Source organism: Spinacia oleracea, chromosome 3 (assembly GCF_020520425.1).
Source record: "Spinacia oleracea cultivar Varoflay chromosome 3, BTI_SOV_V1, whole genome shotgun sequence".
NCBI classification, from domain to species: Eukaryota; Viridiplantae; Streptophyta; class Magnoliopsida; order Caryophyllales; family Amaranthaceae; genus Spinacia; species Spinacia oleracea.
Window position 1 is genome coordinate 13,789,394 of NC_079489.1, and position 20,432 is coordinate 13,809,825.

The 20,432-nt window shown below is 36.1% G+C and overlaps 2 protein-coding genes across 5 annotated transcripts; both read left to right on the forward strand.

The window, feature by feature from the left end:
* Nucleotides 1-332: 332 nt before the first annotated feature.
* Nucleotides 333-8,761, forward strand: LOC110801477 (protein ABA AND ROS SENSITIVE 1). 2 transcript variants are annotated; one of them, XM_022006844.2, is made up of 9 exons: nt 333-486; nt 631-845; nt 1,207-1,306; nt 4,067-4,283; nt 6,674-6,890; nt 7,633-7,708; nt 7,923-7,969; nt 8,066-8,298; nt 8,459-8,761. In XM_022006844.2, the coding sequence occupies exons 2-8, from the start codon at nt 757-759 to the stop codon at nt 8,286-8,288; spliced, it is 969 nt and encodes a 322-aa protein (XP_021862536.1). In that variant the 5' UTR covers nt 333-486; nt 631-756; the 3' UTR covers nt 8,289-8,298; nt 8,459-8,761. The 2 variants fall into 2 exon arrangements, with proteins under 2 accessions (XP_021862536.1, XP_021862537.1); XM_022006845.2 differs by having other exon boundaries at nt 340-486; nt 750-845.
* An 861-nt stretch (nt 8,762-9,622) lies between these two features.
* Nucleotides 9,623-17,796, forward strand: LOC110801466 (pathogenesis-related homeodomain protein). Of its 3 annotated transcripts, none has more exons than XM_022006832.2 (11): nt 9,623-9,951; nt 10,553-11,101; nt 12,434-12,599; nt 12,955-13,078; nt 13,164-13,276; nt 13,368-13,727; nt 14,715-14,948; nt 15,120-15,209; nt 15,729-15,779; nt 16,365-16,574; nt 17,244-17,796. In XM_022006832.2, the coding sequence occupies exons 2-11, from the start codon at nt 10,575-10,577 to the stop codon at nt 17,532-17,534; spliced, it is 2,166 nt and encodes a 721-aa protein (XP_021862524.1). In that variant the 5' UTR covers nt 9,623-9,951; nt 10,553-10,574; the 3' UTR covers nt 17,535-17,796. The 3 variants fall into 3 exon arrangements, with proteins under 3 accessions (XP_021862524.1, XP_021862522.1, XP_021862523.1); XM_022006830.2 differs by having other exon boundaries at nt 9,623-9,946; XM_022006831.2 differs by having other exon boundaries at nt 9,624-9,982.
* The last annotated feature ends 2,636 nt before the right edge of the window (nt 17,797-20,432 follow it).

Consider the following 20,432-nt stretch of genomic DNA (forward strand, 5'->3'; position numbering starts at 1 on the left):
AAACTATGGAAACTCCTTTACAAGCTAAAGCTTTGGCCTGCCTCAATGGTATGAAATGGGCTCGACAGGCTAATATGAAAAATATTACAGTTATAACTGACTCCCAGCAGTTGGTGCAAATGCTTGTGGAAAAAGATTATCAGGACATGCAGATTCGTTGGACCTTAGAAGAAATCAGGACCCTAGGTAAGGTTTCATCTTGGTGCATCGTTCTTAAGGTGGAGCGGGAGCGTGTGAATCTAGCTCATGACCTCGCAACTGGAGCTTCACGAGATCTAATTTTTTTTTTCTCATTTCCAGTAATTCTGTTTAGTTAGCACTTGTAAAAAAAAAATTTTTTAAACATTTGTGCACTTTTGTCTAATTTCCAAATTGAAGTACAGAACTCGCCGGGTCCATATAACTCAGCAGTCAGCAAGGCTGCGCATACTTCGTTACTTCCCGCTCGACTCCTGTTCTAACACACCGGAATCCTACCAGCTCGCGGTACGTACTTAATCACAGTCTTCTGATTTTACGCAAACTCTTCAAGTCTTGGAAAAACAATTGCAAATTTGCAATTTCTCCTGCAAAATTTCGAAAATTTCCAGCACCCTTAATTCTTATCCAAGTAAATTTGCAATTTTGCAGAGTTGAAAGTGTAATGCTTTTCTAATATTATGCGGTGAAAGAGGAAGCAAATATTGCAATTTCTCAAATTCTAGGGTTTCTGTGCACATTATCAACTAATTTATGGTAATTCATTGAAGCTTAAGAATGGCTGATCGAGATAAGAAGAAGGCTTTATTTCGTGCTAAATTGAACGAAAAACAACAGAAAAACCGCATTGATTCGCCCCTTGTGAGGTATACTTTTTTGTTTTCATTCAATTTTATTTTAATTTTTGGTTCGAACAAACCCTAATTTAGAAACATTGAACAATATGATAAGACGGGAATATCTTGTTTTGCTGGTCTGTTATTTGGATTGGTTTTTTGGTTCATCAGAAAGATTGGTTTTTTCGATGCCCTTTTAATGCAACTGCTACTTAGATTTATTTTTAGGCTTTGTTTGGTACAACAATAGTAAAGGAAGGGAAAGTGTTCGGTGCAGTAACTGATTGATAGTGTGTATTTAATGTTCTTTTATGAACTTGTTCTCGGGTTTAATGGCGATGCTTGTAGCGACTATCGATGTTAATTTGTCTGTTTACCTTCTCAAACGCAGGTATAATGAAGTTGGTAAGCCTGTTTGTCGAGTTTGTGATGCTGTCTTAAAATCTGATTCTGATTGGATAACACACCAAGCCTCTCGGAAGCATCATGAGGTAACTGTTCTGCTACTGATTACCAGGAGATTTTTAGTTTCCTCTGTGTTTACTTTGGCACATTGCTTCTTGGTCTGGTTAATGGAGATTTGTCTTGGGTGTTGATTTTTGTTATCGTTGAAGGCTAACACTCTATTTTCTTCTCCCCCTTCCCTATTTGAGTCTGTTGGAAGTTGGTGGATAGGGGGCAATATTCCCATGTGGAAGGTTAAAGTGTGTTCTATCCGTGTTAAAATATGCCATTCTCCTAGGAAGACCATGTACACTGTTGCTTGTAAAGAGTTCGATTCCTACTTAAATCATTCCTTTTGTTGATTTATGTGAGGACACAGTCTCTTTGCTGCTTCGCCGGTGTAACTTATGGGTATCTCAATGGCCCATGCTTTAATGAGATAACTTTGAGATTGGTTGTTGCCTTTAGGAGTTTAGGCTAGAGTTCTATGAAATACTTCTGCTATGGAAAAAGATTAAAAAGTTGGATTTGACATTGGCAGTTCAACGTTGAATATTTTCCAAGATAGGTGAAGTCGTTCTGTGTTTTTTATTCTTCTGATTCGGCTAAAGTTGTTCGAATACCTAAAACTTTTTGGGTTACTCAGACTTATGGAGAAAAATGGAAGCTTGTTGAGAAAGTTAATCATTGTCAAGGAGTTGAATTGTTAGTCAAGTAAGAAGGAGGCCACTCCCAGAAAATGTCCGTAGTTGAGGATTAAATCTCTATGTAAGGCAGGTTCCCCATATACCTGCAAAGATGAGGAAATCTTGATTGAATTGACTTGGTAAAGTAACTTCCTTTCGCTTCGCTGAAACTCTAACCTGCCAGCCCAGACTTGCATAACTGAACTAGTTGGACTTAGCAAGCGATTCCCTGGGGTTCCAACTTCCAACACCAGGGTTTCCACAAGCCATTACCCCTTTCTATGATTCACTTACAGGCTTAGGACAGTTAAAGAGTTATTAGATCATATATCGACCGTTTCCATCATGACAAGTTATTGTTGGGATTTGAATAATCTATTGCGTAGCAATTGCTTACTGGCATTCTGCTTTCTGTAGGGTCAACCTTCTTGACGTTGCTGAAGAGTGCAGTTCTATGAAAAGGAATTGATTATATAAGCAAATAATGCAGGGTCTATTTCTAGTCCTAGTCTTAGTGATTGACTTATTGGTCACAAGGTCTGAGCGAGGTTTCACAAAGCTGAGAAGAACAGGCAGCAGACACCTACTTTCCGGGGGGGGGGGGGACTTGGACAAGGCAAGACGTGAGTGACCTTACTCACAGTGATAGTTGTTGAATGCTGCCCACCATACACTAAGTCAAAGCACGTACCTAAATTGTTAGAAGCAATATATGGAAAGGCATGACAGACAATGGGTAAAGAAGCTCAGCAACAAGGAATGTGCAAAGGGCCAGAAGTAACTAAAAAAACATGAGAAACTAGGAAATGAGACCCTCTTATTAGAGTGACTTGTGAGAAATACCTAAAATTCTTGAGCATAAAAAACTCCTTTATGTGCCAAATCTTTTAGAGATATTTAGCTAATTCAATTTACAATCTTAGATTGTGATCTTGAGTCTTGACATCTTGTAGCTTCTCAGCCGCATGGCAGACTTACTAGGTACCTTATCTTATTTTTTCTTATCACACATCTAATTTTCAGTGATTCTAGAATATTGGTAAGATGCAACATCAACTACGTATTTACTTTCCTGCAGACCACTATTCTACCCTCACCAGTATTGTCTTATTGTCAGCTGTTATGAGGCAAAGAGCGAAATTTACACAACCCTGATAATCAAGAAAATAAAAAATCTTCATTGGAAATGTCAAAGAGCTGTTTTTCTAATGGAAGATCTAAACTTGGCTGTTGCTTCCTTCATACACTTCATTGTGAGATGTAAACCCTTTCTTAACTGGGGGCTATGTGATAAGGCTGGTTTACTGTATGTGAGTCTTGCCACTTGTGTGTTGGACTTCCTTCGATGCAGAACTGTAAGACTTGTTGGTGTGATGGAAAGAGTTGAATAGAGTAGCACGCTTTAGTGTATGATGTCAAATTTTGAAAGTTCAACTGCCAGTTGTATGGGGAAGGCCACAGTTGGATTGTGGTCTATACATGATTTAGAGGAATATTGCTCATCAGCATGTAGCAATGTAGCATGTAGAACTCCAGATCTTGCACTCAAAAGATTTCTTGTTATTAGCTAAAAAGATCAGCTGTTAGGAAATTCTCTATTGAGGATACCTCATTTTATGAGACGGATAGAGCACTGTAGGGCCTTCAGGTCTTAAATGAAAAGAGGTTTATCCTCCTTGGGATTGAGATTTCAACTTTTCCCTTTTGTCATATATACAGAGCATCTTGTTTTTTTTTATCCGCCCCCCTCATATATATAATCTATAGAATATAAACATATAGTCACTATCCGTTGATTGGCTGCCTTTTAAACATTTTTTCTTGTAGTCACTAGCCACAGGGTTCTGTCATCTGAATATCTGGTTATTTCTAACTCCATTTAGATTCTTGGTCTCCTCAACAAGAGGTATCTTAGTTTGGTAAATATGTGTGATCAATAGGTAAAGCCTCATTGTATGGATAACTTTAGTGTCCGGACTCCGGATTCAAGTTTGCTTCAGTCCTGTGCTTGTGAATTTTAGTTGTGTCAGATGATATGAAGTGTATTTTGGAGATATGTGCATTTAGTTGATTTTTTTTTCCATTTGTCAGCAACTTATAACATTACTGGTTACTTTTCAGGCAATTAACAACCTTAAAGCAAGTGCTTCAAGAAAAAATGCGGTTAACAATGCAAAATCTGAGACCATTAAAGAGTCTCCGAAACAACAAGGGGACGATTCTCTAAAGGTCAAGGATGATAAACCAAGATTGTCTTCTGATGTACAGAAGTCCCGGCCATCCTCTGGGCTTCCTGCTGGTTTCTTCGACCAGGGAGACAACAAGAGACAAAAAGTTGGTGAGTGCCTGTATTCTATGCATATATTCTCACCCTCCTGACCTTGCAATTTCTCCTTCCACGTACTTTACATCTTCAGGGAGTATTTACCTAGTTTTTATATATACCTCTCTTAAATAGGAAATAAAATCTTCGTGGGAAAGAGGGAGAATCATTTGCATTGTTAGAATCTATCTAAGAATAACCCCAAAGTTATGTACATTGCAATTTGGAGTAAAACTAATGAAAGTGTTGCACCTCTCAGTCTTCTCACAATCTCAGCCTTGGAAACTTAATAGCCCCTCCCCAAAGATCTTGAAAATTTTGACAGTCTGGTCAATTTTGCAGAGAAATGATCAAATGCATCTTGCCTATTAATTCTGTCTTAAACTTCTGTTGGTGGACAATTCCCTCACACCCTGGATTTCTCCTGTACTTCATAATCTAATTCTCTCTCTGATTGCTCATTTGTGTTTTGACTGTAGAATAGAAGCACTCCGTTATGTCTTAAAGAGTATTATGATAAATGATATGGAAGCTTCCTTTAGAAATATTAGAATAGATAAGATTTTTTTTACTTTTCAATGCATTTTAATATTTAATATTAAAGTGTGTTTCGGTTATTTCCTTTTCTTTTTCTTCCCCAAAGTGAAACTACATTATTTTTTTGTAATGGAAGAGCTTGTCTATAGAATTATAAAGCCAACGAACCTGAAAATAGATAGATGTTTGATGGAAGAAATTTGGGACCATGTAAAATGTAGAATTTATCCTGGTCAAGACTTATTGGAGATTAGTAGAGTCCCTTCACAAACGAATGGTGATAGCAGATAGTGAGATACATAGTCATGGTGTTGGTTCCTTAAAACACATTCAAGGATCACCGAAAATGTTCTTTTTTTGATTTGACATTTCGTTCTCTCAATACATAGTGAGCAAGAAAGTCTTGGATATTATATCAATGTGGAGAGGAAGAATATAATTTGGTTAAAATAAATTAGTTTATGCAAGAGTAACTTCTTAGAGATCAGCACTGACATTTGTGTTGATTGGAAGGAAGGTCCTTGACCTAGATGTGTTAATATAAACTAGAGGTTGACTATTTCAGTGCCTGGCTATTGTGAAGTTTGGAATGTTATATTTGGAATGTGAGAAATATGACCTATCAATTTCCTTCTCCGCTTCTCTTCATTGGATATACTTTTATCTTTGGGCTATTTTTATTAGGGGTGTGTGTATTTGGTGAATGTAAGCTATTTTAGGCCAGGGGCGAGCTGACATTGGGCCGATCTCTCTGTTAGTTGTTTGGTATCATTGCATGTGAATTTTTCTGATGCGATACAAGTTCCATTTGGTTATTTTGTGTTTGTGGAAGAATATCGATCTTTGTGCAGTTCCCACAATGGATAAGATATGCAGCCATGCTATTCTTGCCAATATTTGCTCATAAGCTAGATAATTATGCCTTAGGATCTATGATCCAATTTGTTGATCACTGGCTTCCGATAGCGATTGGGACTAAAAGGAATACTCATTTTTGTTTTAGTTCACAAAAATTACGTAAAACATTGTTTACACTACTTTTCTGGGTGGGTTGAATAAAAGAATGTTGGGTTTTGTCTTTTCAGGCTAGCTTCCGCATAGTACAAGGATATGTGATCGATATGGTCAGAGCCTAAACTTTTTTTTTTCCTTGTACAAGAACATTGCATTCCAGTCATTATTGAGTAAAAGATTCTGTTAGAGATGGAATAATGTTTCTGTGGTTCTACAAGATGCCTTGGCTAGTTCTTTTCCATATTTTTCTGGTAAGTTAGATCATATGGAATTTTCATCCTGCATTCCCAATATTTGGATGACATACCCTATCCGTTAGTCTAAACTAGTTAGGGGTTAGAGTTAGACCATGTGTTTTTTAGATATCCCTAAAACCTCCCAAGTGCCGATTTTGGTTCACACTAGGTTACTGTTGTCATCATCTGATATACAGGGATGTTGCTGCGTCCTATTTGAATGAGATGCATCGGTGATAGAATTGTAGTTGGAGTTCTAGACTTCTAGTCCTCTTAAAGAGAAGGGGTTATGAAAATTTTAATAGAACCAAAAAAAGACAAGATCGGAAATAAAACAGAATATGTGATAATATATCTGCCGCATTTTGTGGTGATGTAGATTTCATAGCTTTGCACATTGGACAATTTCACTGCGATATATCTTGGCATCCTGCCATATGTTTCTGCTTTAACTGTGCTATGCCCATTGGACCTTTTTAGTGAAGGATCATACTTTCTTCTAAGAAACCCTCCATTTCTTTTGTAAAATATGGAGTAGTATATACTATTTACCCTTTGACCCACGTATCTGGAAAGATAAACAGTATTGATTATAGGAAGTTGAATTTGTTTTTGTAGTGCCTGCTCGAGTACAGGAGGTTGATACCAGTGTGGGTACAGTCCCAGCTAAGCCTGCAAAATCTAGTAAACATGAAGTTCAGCCTGCAAGGATTGCAGAGGATGTAGTTGCTGCTTCTGAAAGTAAGCAAATTGGAGAGTTGCCTGAAGGTTTCTTCGATAACAAAGATGCTGATCTACGTGCACGTGGTATCGAACCTGTCAAGCCAGATGTCAAGTGAGTTTCACATTTGTTCAACTTGCATCTTCTAGTTTGCGGAATTTCTTTGCTATTTTAATCCTAATTTTATACCATGGGTTGTAGTATTATCTCTAATTATGCTAACTGGAGAATCTGATGATTAAGCATTGAAAAAATCATATTCTGGTCAAGTTAATTCCTTTCTGTTTTTTCATAGTCAAAATCCAGCGATGCTTCTAAAGTAGAGTTTCAATTATAGACAAACTAGCTGGTATTTGAAATAACATAATCATGGTAAAGGTGAATGTAGAGGAAACACATATAAGATGCAGGAAGTCCCCCTCTTTTTGGTTGTAACTTTGGGGAGGGGGGAAGGGGGTGCACATAACCTAACCAAATTCAAGTTTAAAAAGTAAACAGATCATGGATTGGCCCATATCAGGATTATGTTAATGCCCTGGAGAGCTCTAGATATGCTGTGGAGACATTAAGTTTTCCTTTCCTCTTCCGTTCCTAAATTTCGTTCATTTTCATTATGATATATTTCCTCTTTCTATTACTGGGGGATTTATGGACTATGGCTTATTGGCTTCTATTCTGTTACTGGACACAAGAGGCATTTACTCGGCGCCTCAATGTGTTATAGTTGAACTCTGGGAGCCTCCCATGTTCAGTATGTTTTTTATGGTTCAATAGCTTGAATTTACTACAGTTATTAGAATGTCACCATTTTTTTACTAGTTGTGATGCTGATGAGTAATCCATTAATCTTTGTCAGAGACGAGTACAAAGAATTTGAAAAATTGATCCAACAGGACCTGGCAGAGGTAGACAACCGCTTTGAAGAAGAAGAGGTGAGATTTTGCCTGTTCTCTTGGATCAAGAAAAATCAGTTAATCTTTTTCCACAACGTTCCTACTAATTTCAGGAGTAGAATGAGATTTCATTCTTCTCTGTTGGTTGGATTTGGTTCATATGTGAGACATCAATGATAATACATGTTTTTAAGATATTTGATGAAATCTGGCTTCACTCTTAATGACCTGTTGCGTTGTATCATTGTTACAGATTGATGCAGCTGAGCAGATAGAGGAGGAAGAAATCATAGAGCAAAGGTTTGCTGGAGTGCTGGACCGTTTACATGACTTATATCTGATTTCAAAGTGATGTACTCCGTATAATAATGTTTCTCCTCTTTCCCACCTTCTCAGGACCTACAGGAATAGAGTGGAGGAGCTAAAAAGAAAGAAAATGGAACTTCTAGCTGCTAGATCATCCGGAGCTGGTAAAGTGTCTGAAGTTCCTGGATCGAAAGCCAAGCAAGATGGAACACCTGGATCGAAGGCCGAGCAAGACGGATCATCAAGTGAAGATGAAGACGAAGATGAAGATGATGAGAGCTTTGCAGTTGATTGGAGAGCACAGCATTTGTGAAAAGCTGAAGGTAAATCTGCAGTTCCCCTCTCTGGCTCTCTGTCTTGTTTGTGCTTTAACTTCAACCAGTGTTCATAGTTCATATTTTCTATAACTGAGAAACTTTTGTCAGTGCTACAACATTTAATGACTTGCTTTTTATGGCGTTTTCTACACTCTTTCATTTGCAGGTTGAAGTGCTATCTAAACCAGATGTTAGTCACATTTCCAGCTTTGATGAAGTACGCCAATTTACCGTGGATATCTACACTGACAATGATGCTGGAACTGAGAGGCACGAACAATTTTGTGTACTGCACCAACATGTACATTCTTTGATATATGAGAGCAAATCCCATGTATTTTAACCAAGGAAAACCAGACAATATTATCCTCTTTGAGGGATTGAGTTGAGCATATATATTCCATTGATACAGTTTTCATGCCGCTTTAAGACTGTAATTGCATCCTTTTGCTTCTTCTTCTTGATTTCATTGCCAAGGGCCAAGGCTCTCTCATGAAAGCTTTTTCTGAACAGAAGGATGATCTCCCCCCTAATGAAGAAATTTTACTTGTTAACCAAGTTAAGGATAGCTGCATACAACTAGATCCTAAACTAGATTTAGTCCTATAGAGAGGTAGTTGCAGGTTCTCAATAGTTTAAGATGCTCGGAAAACCCGAAAAAATGAGTGGGAGTGAAATGGGTAGTGAACTAATGATGGTGTTGAGAGAGGTGTAGACAAAAAAAAAACATGGTTAGTTACTATTACGTATTTGAAACTAGTTTGATTAGGTCAATATTAAAGGACATCAACATATGAAGTTTATTCACTATCTTTTGGAGTAAATAAATACTCCATCCGTCCCATATTAGTCGCTATATTTTCTTCTTTTAAAACTTTTTTTGGAGTTACAAAAATCTCAATAGGTCTGCATTTTTCAACCGTTTTATGTTACTTGTTATATTTCTAAATTAGGAAGAACGACATGAATTTTATTATACACCCGGATGTATCTAGAATTAGGTGTATCTAAAGGTATAATTTTAATTATTTGAAATTTTAAAATGAGCAGAATTGATTATCCCTAATTCATACGGACAAGTAAAAGAGTAATATAATCCGGTTGATCCAAAGATTCATGAAACAACAAATCGAAACCAAAATACTCTTATAGAATACGAAGTACTAATCTAAAATGGAAACTTTTGGTTCATTTATTTGAAATTTTCACATAGCAATCCATCAAAATATAAAAAGCGAAGTAATTTTTTTTGTCTACGTACCTACCGATAATTTTAGCTCCGCCACCCAAATTTAAGTCGAATTGTTTTCGAGTTTCGGGTTTGGTTTCAATTTTCCAACTGACAGCAAAAAATAAAAACAAGTACGGCCAATCACACCATGTTTAAATTCGTCAAAGTCAAATGTTCATGCTTGCGGTTGAGGGGAAGGCTGAAGGCCGAAGGGGAAAGAGAACGGCTTTGAGAATTTGAGTGAAACTTCAAGTTAATTAGTGTGCATTTCAAGATTAAGATTCATAGTAAAAATTAATTAGACTATGTTTCATGAACTTCTCTTTAAAAATCGAGGGTTCTGAATTCTGAAAATTTATAGCTCATTTTCAGTGTTGCAGAATTATACATGCTTCAAACAGAAGGGATTCAAATTCAAAGTTGGTAAGGTGCCAACCAACTTTCTACTCATGATTTCAGGTTTGCTATTTTCTTATGAATTCTTTAACAATAATTATAAATATAATATGTTCCTGGTGGGAAAATTATGTATCTGATCTTTCTACTGCAAAATGGAGATTATTATCTGCTCAACTGGGTAGCTTTGCATATTTCCTGATTTTCTTTTTGGGGAAATTGAAGAAAAACCCAGTTGTTGTAATTTCGTAATTTTGCCAGATTTTAATGAAACAATAGCTTTTCGGGTTATTAATAAATGGGTATTATGTAGTTCGTAATTGTCTGATTGTGTGAATTGGGTTCTTTTCTTTGTACACTGTATGTTCTTTCGATAATAGGGAGATGGGATGCGTATCATGCTCTCGCCTGTAGGATCTAATTTGCGATTTTAAGTTATAGTAAGTTATCTGATAGAAGTTTGTAAATCTAAGAATTGGCAACTAAAAGTTGTCTTGCTCAAAACAAATTTTGCATTTCTGATAACTTTGATTAAGATGCATTTAATGGAGGTCAAATTAATGACTGATTTACTTTGGGAAGTTAATTTGATTTGGTTTGTTTATTGTTGATGATGAATTGTATCATTTGCAGTTTCTTTGCTATTGGGAATGCTATGCATGGAGGTGGAGAAAAACTGTGCCTTTTAGAGTTCAACCTGTACCCTAAATCTGTTAAAACTAAGCTGAAGATGAAAACATTGGCACAGATGCGAAATGGGGTACTAAAGAAGCTGAATAAAAAAAGAAAATTAGGATTCTCTTCTTTGGTAATGAGTTCTGGCACTCGGCTGCTGAAGCAAACAGATCAGAAAAGAAAGGTTGAACTTGAAACCACAGGAGAGGAATTGATCCATAAAAAAGATGATTCCGAAGGCCATCAAATCGATTTTTCTAAGAAGCGGGATCACAAGGAGTGTCAAGGGGATAAACCTTTATGCTCAAGTTCCAAAGGTAAAAAGGACAGTGGGGGTTCTGAAACTGTAAGTTTAAAGAGAATGAGAAAACAGAAGAGAAAGAAAGATAAAGTTGTCAAAGATGAAGCTGCTCAAATGCAGAGAAGGGTTAGATACCTTTTGGTTAAAATGAAGCTAGAACAAAACCTCATTGATGCTTACTCAGGAGAAGGTTGGAAAGGTCAAAGGTACCTGAAGCATCTTTCATTTCTTTGCTGAAAAATACTCTGATTAAAGGGACAAAAACTATATTGCATATGATCTGAGTCCATTAATTCTTGTGCATGTATTTTTCTTTAAAGTCGATTCTGGCTGAGGTGTAAAGCGTTGTGAATAACCACCCTTGATCGTGCTGTCTGGAGCTTGATGAACAATTGAACACTCACTGGTGCTATCTCAATTTCTTGTATGTAGTACAGTAGTAAATTTGTATTGTGCTTTGTGTTGCATGCCATTGACAGTCAGTTAAGATGACATAGCTTATTTGAGTTTAACCAAACCAATATGGATCTTTAGGTATCCTTTCTTGCTCTTCTGGTAAACACTCAAGATGGATGTCACTGGCTCACTTCTAAGCGTGTCTGTGTTGTCGGTTATAAAATTTTTGTGGATGCTAATAGAGGATTGACACATTTGGTCTTAGCGTCACTGTAATCCGATGTTTATTGCTTCTTTTTCTATTGGAGGCCAAACAAGAAAAGCTAACTTTGAGCTGGTTCTTCAACTCTTCAAGTCATCTGTCATGCTATACTTCAATCACGGGACTTCTTTCTATAATATCGTCTAAAAATGTTTCCTATCCAGTGAAACAGTGTATATATCTCTCAATCCATGAACATTGATTTATGCTCGCCTTCATCTTGCATAAGAATAAATTGGTTCAGTGCTTTAGGTTTTTTGAAGGGTGTTTGACATCTGTTATTTTGCCTTTCGATTAATTCACCTTTTAAAAGGTTCTATCACGTGGTATTATGCTTCTTTCGTACATATATCATGTTATCCTTTACTTTGAGCTGATGCGTTACAGCTCAGTGAGTTCTGAATTTCTGATCCTACCGTAAATTCCGATTCTGTTACATTTGTTTGATTGCAGTGTTGGTTCAGATTCCTCCTACATAATTGAGTTCATACATGAAAGAGGTCTGTTGGCTACTTGTACTACACAGGATGGGAGATTATCCTCCGTTTTGTCTGAAAACTAGATGGTTATTAGTTTGGTAAAATCAATTAGTTCTTCTTCATGGCCCACCTGTTGTTCATTGTACTGTACTATCACACTTCTTGACAAATACGATATGTTTAAATGAATTTGAGGATGGATTTTTTAAACACTGAGGAGTTTTATGCATTATCCTTTTTTTGGAACTATTTCCCTTGGAAAGATCTTGAGTGATCAGTCTGATCACCATCTTCCCTCTCTTCAACTTGAAGGGTCAATACAACATTTTACCACTCTTATTTTCTCCTTGTCACTTTAAATAAATTTCATAGGTGACTTTGTTACTTCAATTGTGTAACAGTCGAGAAAAGATCAGGCCTGAAAAGGAGCTACAGAGAGCCAAGAATCAGATATTAAAATGCAAGCTTGGAATTCGGGATACAGTTTACCAATTAGAGTTACTTGGCTCTGTTGGGCAGATTGATGACTCCCTGATTTCTCCAGATGGCTCTGTCCATCATGAACATGTAAGTATGCATATCTATCTCCCTTTGTTTACTTTCTTTTTTGCATGTTTTGAGATGATTAGATCTTTTTTTAAGCATATGACCAAGAAGCTATCTACTGTCAAAGAATCTCTGCAACACATTTCTTTCTTGAAATTACTTGAGTAAATTTGACCCTAAGAATGCTTTCTATGATGGTAGACTGGTAGTCTTTCAAAATCAACTTCTTCTCTTGGATATTTTTTTCAAAATTAGCTCTGCATGATTCTCGATCATTAATGTGATAATTGGTCCAGTATATTCCTCTGCAGCAGGTTATGAGGATATCTCTTGTGATAAAAGCTTAAATTGAAAGGTGTCTGTTTAATGCTTGTAGATTATCTGCAAAAAGTGCAAATCTCAGGAAGTTTCAGAGGATAACGATATAATATTATGTGATGGCACCTGCAATTGTGCTTTTCATCAAAAATGTATTGATCCCCCATTGGCGACAATAGATAGTAAGTTCTTTGTCTTTTGCTTGAATTTTGACTTCCTATGTAGTTACCTTATGCCATGAAATATCTTTATTTCTGCATATTGAAGTTCCTCCTGAGGATGAAGGTTGGTTATGTAAATATTGTGATTGCAAGATGGAAATTCTAGAAGCAACCAATGCACATCTTGGAACAGAATTCACTGCTGATAGCCCCTGGCAGGTTGGTAGTTGCAGATCTGAGGCTTTTTTCATGTTGGTCTTTGGCTAATGTTTATGAATGTGAGATATAATGCCTAGTGGGGTTTATGTAGGATATATTTAAAGAAGAAGCTCTTTTATCTAATGTTGAAACCGGAGATATAAATCCTGAAGAAGAGTGGCCCGATGATGAGTCCGATGATAATGATTATGACCCTGACAGGGATGAAAATGATAGAGGTAACAGGTGTGGCATGGAGGACAGTGATTCACATGAGGATACCAGTACTAGTAGCTCATGTTGTTCATTAGAGAGTGAAGTCCTTTTAGATTCTGGATTCTCTGCCGGAAGACATGGAATATCCATCAATATTGCTTCATTGCATCAAAACTGTGCTACAGATTCCAATGATACTGAAATTGCTAGTGGTCCCAGAAAGCGAGGTGCTGTGGATTATAGGACGCTCTATGATGTAAGTAGTTCTTACTTCCATTTTTTTTACTGTTCAAAGCATTTGCTCTCTGTGAAATTAACTTGTGTTTTTGTTCTGTTTGTAAGTAAATTATCTATGGTGTAGGTGATCATTAGTTGTAGGTCTCATTCTTTTCAGAAAGTTCGTGAAAGTTCGTAAAAAACACTCATAAATTTGGGTGATATTTTCGTTGACCTTACGGTTCCATCTTCTGTCCAATTTCCTCAGTCATTTTCTTTGTATTCTTCATTATATAAGGGGTACTTCCATAAGTGGAGTATCCCATGGTTATGACTTATGAGTAAGTCATGTGTATCAATAGTTATGAGTAAGCCATGGGGATGCAAACTGGTTATGGGAGTCAGTCAGTTGTAAGAGAATAAGGATAGTGTCATTTACGGATCTTTTTCTCTGATTTCTCTCCTCCCCCCCCCCCCCCCACCCTCTTTTAACATTGCTGTGAAAAGCACACTCTTTTGTGGGTTGAAAGGTTTCAGTTCAACGTGGTATCCCTGCTAAAAGGATCAAGTCGTTTTCATTCCAAATTTTACATTGTTGTACTTTCTTTCACCAAAAGGTAATTTGATACAAAATTTAGCGATTTACTTCATTATTAACTTTATTCATCAATTTTGCTCAAATATCTGCTGTAGATTCAATCTCAAAAGAGAAAAGCATTGCATCTTTTTAGTTGAATTTGCCAGTACTCCATCTAGAAGACAAAAAATGGTTGTGCTGATTTTTTAGATTGCTACATGATGGACCAAGCTTATAAATAATTGCATGAATGCGTCGAATGCAGACATCGTCATGAATAGGATTGTCATTGTAAAAAGAACATGGAAACAAGGTTTCTCTTTCCTGTTTGTAGAATGTTACATGTGCAAGAGTGCATTACCTTTATTCTTCTGGTCCTTATGCGGTTCAAGGGTGCAATAAATGGTGCAAATATGGTGATTAAGACAATAATCTTTCTCCTGTTTGCAGGAAATGTTCGGAAAGGATACCAATATAGGTGATATATATAGTGAAGATGAGGATTGGGACCCTTCTAAGAAAAGACGGAGGAAGAAGGAGAGCGATGTTGCTAGTACCCTGATGACTTTGTGTGAAAGTGAAGCTAAACATTCAGATCTGGAAACACTGAAAGTGGCTAACAATCATCTTCCATATGCGAAAGCTAGAAAGCCCCTCACAAGGATTCCTAGTGACGCGGTGCAGGTACTTGGTTCTTTGACCACCCCCCCCCCCCCCCCCCCCCCCAAAAAAAAAGAAGAAAAAGAAAAAAGACCCTTGGGAGTTGAGACACTATAGACACCGTGGAGAGATATGTTGGAAATATGATGTTCTTAATTTGCATCAGTATGCTGATTTTGTTGTTTGGTGTGTCAGAAACTTCGTCAGGCATTCTCGGAGAATGAACTTCCATCCAGAGATGTTAAGGAAAAAATCTCGGAGCTAGTGGGTATCGAGTACGCAAAGGTAAAAATATACACCAGATGAGGAACCTCAGAAAATTGATTCTCAAATTGAAGTTGTTTCTATGTGATTTTGGGATGTTAGGAAACAATACTCCATCTACCTTGAATACGTCCTTCCAATTGAAAGATATAGATGTAGGATACTATCACTCCAATACAGGCCACATTCTTGGTGTCAAGCCTTGTCAACTTTGACAGTAAACACATATTACTGTATTATAGTGAAAATTGCTCAGCAGTAGAGCACTGCTCTTATGAATTATGATAATACTTTCTTGTTGAATCTAGAAATATTGTTTTTACATAATCACTTGGTACATGTTTTTGTCCATTCCGTGCTTGAACTCGGTGACTTATTTGCAACAAAGTTAAATATGGCCTATTCGTCGGTAAGTGAGGGAGTAACATGCTAACATATATTTAGGCTCAGTTGTTTATGGTCCTTAATTTTCTGTTAATTGAAGCAATTGGTATTTCCTGGCAACTTTGCAATTGACTGGTCTAACTGAGTTATGGACAGGTCAATAAGTGGTTCAAAAATGCACGCTACATGGCTCTAAAGACTAAGAAGGTGAGAAATATTTTGACTTCAATTTGTGATTTTGTGGTATTTTGGCATTTTTAGGTTTCTACTCTTCAACTGAACTTCTTGTACTTCCTTTTGTACAACTTTGAATTTTCCACTATTCACATACTCTACTTTGTTTTTATTTGTTGATTTATACTTAACGAAAAACAAAGTCATGTAGGATTTTGTTACATTCGTCTTAATGTATATTTTCAGAATATCAACTTTTATAATTTTTATTTTATTAATAATTAAAGATATTAATTATGCATTGGGAAACGTGAAAATCAAAGTGTTAAGTAAAGAGAAACGGAGGCTACCTTTTTTTTATTTTTTGAGAGGGGGGGGGGGGGGGGGCGAAGGGGTTCATGATCAAAGGATCGTGGCATTTGAATCCTAGATTTTGGGGAATATTAACTATTTAGTATGTCATACTCTGTATGTTCTCAGATAATATTCTGCTCTTCGTTTCTTATTTGTCCATTAAACTGTTCGTTTAGGTGAAATAGCTTCTACCCTCTTCACTGTGGTTTATTTACGTCACACAATACTAATTCACCAAACATATTTCGTTTTTTTTTTTTGCAGAGAGAAGCAGCTTTGGACTGTTCTCCCAAGCAATCTGATTCAGCAATCGGTAAAGCAACTGAGGTTATTGTTTCCAAGTGTCCTTCCACACCCATTTTAACCCATAAAAAGAAACGATTGAAGAAAGTCAGCTGGAAAGCTAATTTGACGACATTGCTCAGCCCTTCAAAGAAGCATAAGTTGATGAAAACTTCACTTGGTTATACCAAGGTATTTTTTTCTCTCTTTGTTTTTCAGCTAACCAGTATCATGCTAGAATTGGGAACATATGCGTTCGCAACTTTCCTATTATTTTGAAGAATTAGACTTCATTACTTAAGGAAGAAACACTTGCCTGAAAGTTACAGGAATATACTGGGTGGAGTGGAGTTGACCGATAAGATATTATTTGGGGATGAGTGGGGAATATGAGAAATCCTGGAAAACTTGCATTGCTGATTCCGTATATTTTCTTAACCACTTAATTCATTTTACATCTTTGCTGAGAAAGATGTTGAAACTATGTACTAGATGAGATACTCACGGTTTTATACCAAATTGCAGCTGTCATTAGATATGAATTAGTCACAAAAAATAAAGCTCAAATTATAGCTCTTGGTGTTTTCCTTATTGGTTGACATGAAGGGCAGCAATGCAGTCATAGTTTGATTCTTAATCCGAGTTCTAGATTACCGATGTTGGAAGACTAATCTAAGATAGTTGATGTTTGCAGTTATACATCGTATGTTATTATTCTGGTTTGACCTTGTGCCTTCATTTTTCTTTCTGCTTTGACATTTCCTTAACATGTAAAATACTGCTGCATTTTCCTAAATTTGATTGCTCTTGCATAACTTGAGCATTTGATGTTATGCCTTTTCCCCTTTGATGATACACCAGACTAATGGGGAGCTAAGTGATGATATGAGCTTGAAGAAGCACCTTTTACACTTGAAGGCTAACAGCAGGCAGAAAAAAGTAGTTAAACGTAGCACTGAATCACTTGAAGGACAAAGCGAGGAAAAGTTAATGGAACATCTATTTTGTCTGGAAACAAAGCTTTGGAAGTTGAAGCAAGTTTTATCGACTGTTGAGAAGGTCATAAACAATGAATCAGACGACCTTAGCTTGGATAAACAAAAGGTGGTTTATGTTCCTGTTGCAGAGATCAAAGAGAAAACTCTATGCTGATCTTTATCACTCTTATGTGAAAGTGAAAGTGAAAGTGAAACCCAGATCTTGATACTGCCACAACTGTGTAAAAGGACATGGCATCTTAACAGGATCATAAAAGCAGGAAACGATTCATGCTGCAGAACATGTGTAATTTCCTTTGTGTATGTCATTCATTGAGCTTATAAAGCTCTGTAATTAGTCTCAAGGGTTTGTTGTAAATATTTTGGAAATTTTGCAAGTCCATAAGTATTAATATTGCCAGGAATTTTTTTTTTAATGATTTCTTGGCAAAAATGATTGTTTAAGGATCTAGCTGGCTTAACTTTGGCAATCATGCTTTGACTAGTTTACAAGGATGTCTTGACTCTTGAGTGAGATTTCCTCGCCTTGTCCTTAAAGTTACTACGAATCTTATGAAAAAAATGCTCGGTTTTCATGATAAACTATTATGAAAGTACATACTCCGCAGTATTTCAGTTTACAACCTCAATTTTACGTGCAGTGTGCTTAAACACGAATGATATACACGTAGTACATGCAATTATATTAAACACCTTTAACGCAAGCCACCATAACTATTAATTAGTTTTTTTTATACCAACATAAGCTGATGGAAACTCACGTTGGGACTTAGAAATCATAGGGTCGAACCCTATTAACTGTGAAATGCTTGAGAGTAGCTAAAAAAGACCTGCGTAGTTGAGCAGACTAACACAGTAACACGTGATAGTTTAATATGGTATTTTCTTCTCACCTAGGAAAAAAGAATATCCAAATAATTCTAAAATAAAATTTACAAGATTAGAAAATCATATTAAGAAGTTAATGTTATAGTACTAAGTAGGGCCATAGGCCTTACTGAGTTACTGTCACTAACTTTACTAACGTAATGGTTGTACCAAACTAGTTTGCGGTTGTTGAGTTGTATTTTATCTCCAAAAATAAAAATCAAAATTTGTGCACTTGTTTTAATTCAAATTTAGGAAATTATATACGTAGTTCGTACTTCGTATACACTTCTACCGGAGAGCCGCATATAAGATGTTACATGTATATATGAAAAAGGTATTAATTATAAAGACCAACACGTGATTTTGACATGCATTACTATTAAAAAAAAAAGCGCAAAGCAAAGCTCAAAGAGAATTACAAGTTGTCTAGGGCGTAATAAATAGTGTATAATGCGATGACAGGAAATGTGTATTTGTTTTCCATAGAGTTGATATGAAGAATATTGCAGTGTGTGGATTGAGCTGTGAAAAATTGACCAATCTATTAACTTTAATAATTCTTTCTTACAAATTCATTGAATGTTGTAGCATCACATGTGCTTCTCTATGGTGAAATTTTGTGTGTTTTTAATGGGAGTGAGAAATTGTTGCAAATCTCAACCCCCAACTATTTCAATTTATCACATTTAATTTACAACTACATACTGTATATATATGCTGGAGCAGGAACGTAACTAAAGTTACCGAGGACAAGCTAGGAGGTTGAGATTACTGGAATTTGAGATTTAAGAAATTTATTGTCAATAATAAAGGTGTGTGGCCTCGTAGTATGTCTAGTGTAGGAGTACACTCTACAACTTTTTTTAAAAAAAAACTAATACCGTAGATAAGAAGAAATATCTATGTATCTCAAGTTATTAATTAGCAGTTCAGCTAAGCCAATCTCGCTTGAACAATCTCCAAACATATCACAGTTGATGGGGTTACGTTCGACCTTGTAACCTCCAAATCACAAGGTGAATTTCTCTCGGCTCGACAATACCAGCTTGTATTGGTTGCACATTCTACAACTTAAGCCCTGTTTAGTTCACCTTATTTTAGGACCTTATTACTTATTTCAGATCTAATCAGACCAGATCATATCAGATCAAATCAGATCAGAAAAAATAAGTTCAGATCAGATCAGAAAAAATAAATTCAGATCAGATCAGATCAGACTTTTATTATTATTATTATTATTATTATTATTATTATTATTATTATTATTATTATTATTATTATTATTATTATTATTGGTATATGTTTATATCCTTGTTATTATATTTAATATTTTATTACTATTATTGCTTTAATAAAAAATAATTTTGTTGTCGGTGCAATTAAAATCTATTATTTAAGGCATAAAAAAACATTAACAAAACATTCAAATTGATCATGTCCAAATTAAAATCATTAAATCCAGATCAGAAACGATATGATCATGTCATGTCCATATCAGAACTGATTTTTATAGATCAGAACCATTATATATCCAGACTAGAACTGATAGTATCAGATAATATCCAGATAATAACTGATCATGTCCAGATCATGTTCAAATCTGCAAATATCTTGTCTACATTAGAACCGATCCTTACATAACCAATATGTTCAGATCAAAACCGATTTGTATAGATCATGTCCAGATCAGAATCGCTATGTCCAAATTATAACTGGTCTATATATCGACTCTGTACAGATTATGTTCAGATCAGAATTGATCTGCAAAGATCATGTCCAGATCAGAACTGGTCTGTACAGATCATGACCTGATCAGAACTGATCTGTATAGATCATGTCCAGACCAGAACTGATCTATACAGATCATGTCCAGATCAAGTCTAGATCAGAACTGAACTTTACTTATCATGTCCAGATCAGAACTGATCTGTACAGATCATGTCCAGATCATAACTGAACTGTACATATCATGTCCAGATCAGAACTGATCTGTACATATCATGTTCAGATCATGTCTAGATCAGAACTGAAATGTACATATCATGTCCAGATCAAAACTGATCTGTACATATCATGTCTAGATCAAAACTGATCTGTACAGATCATGTCCAGATCAAAACTGATCTGTACATATCATGTCTAGATCAAAACTGATCTGTACAGATCATGTCCAGATCATGTC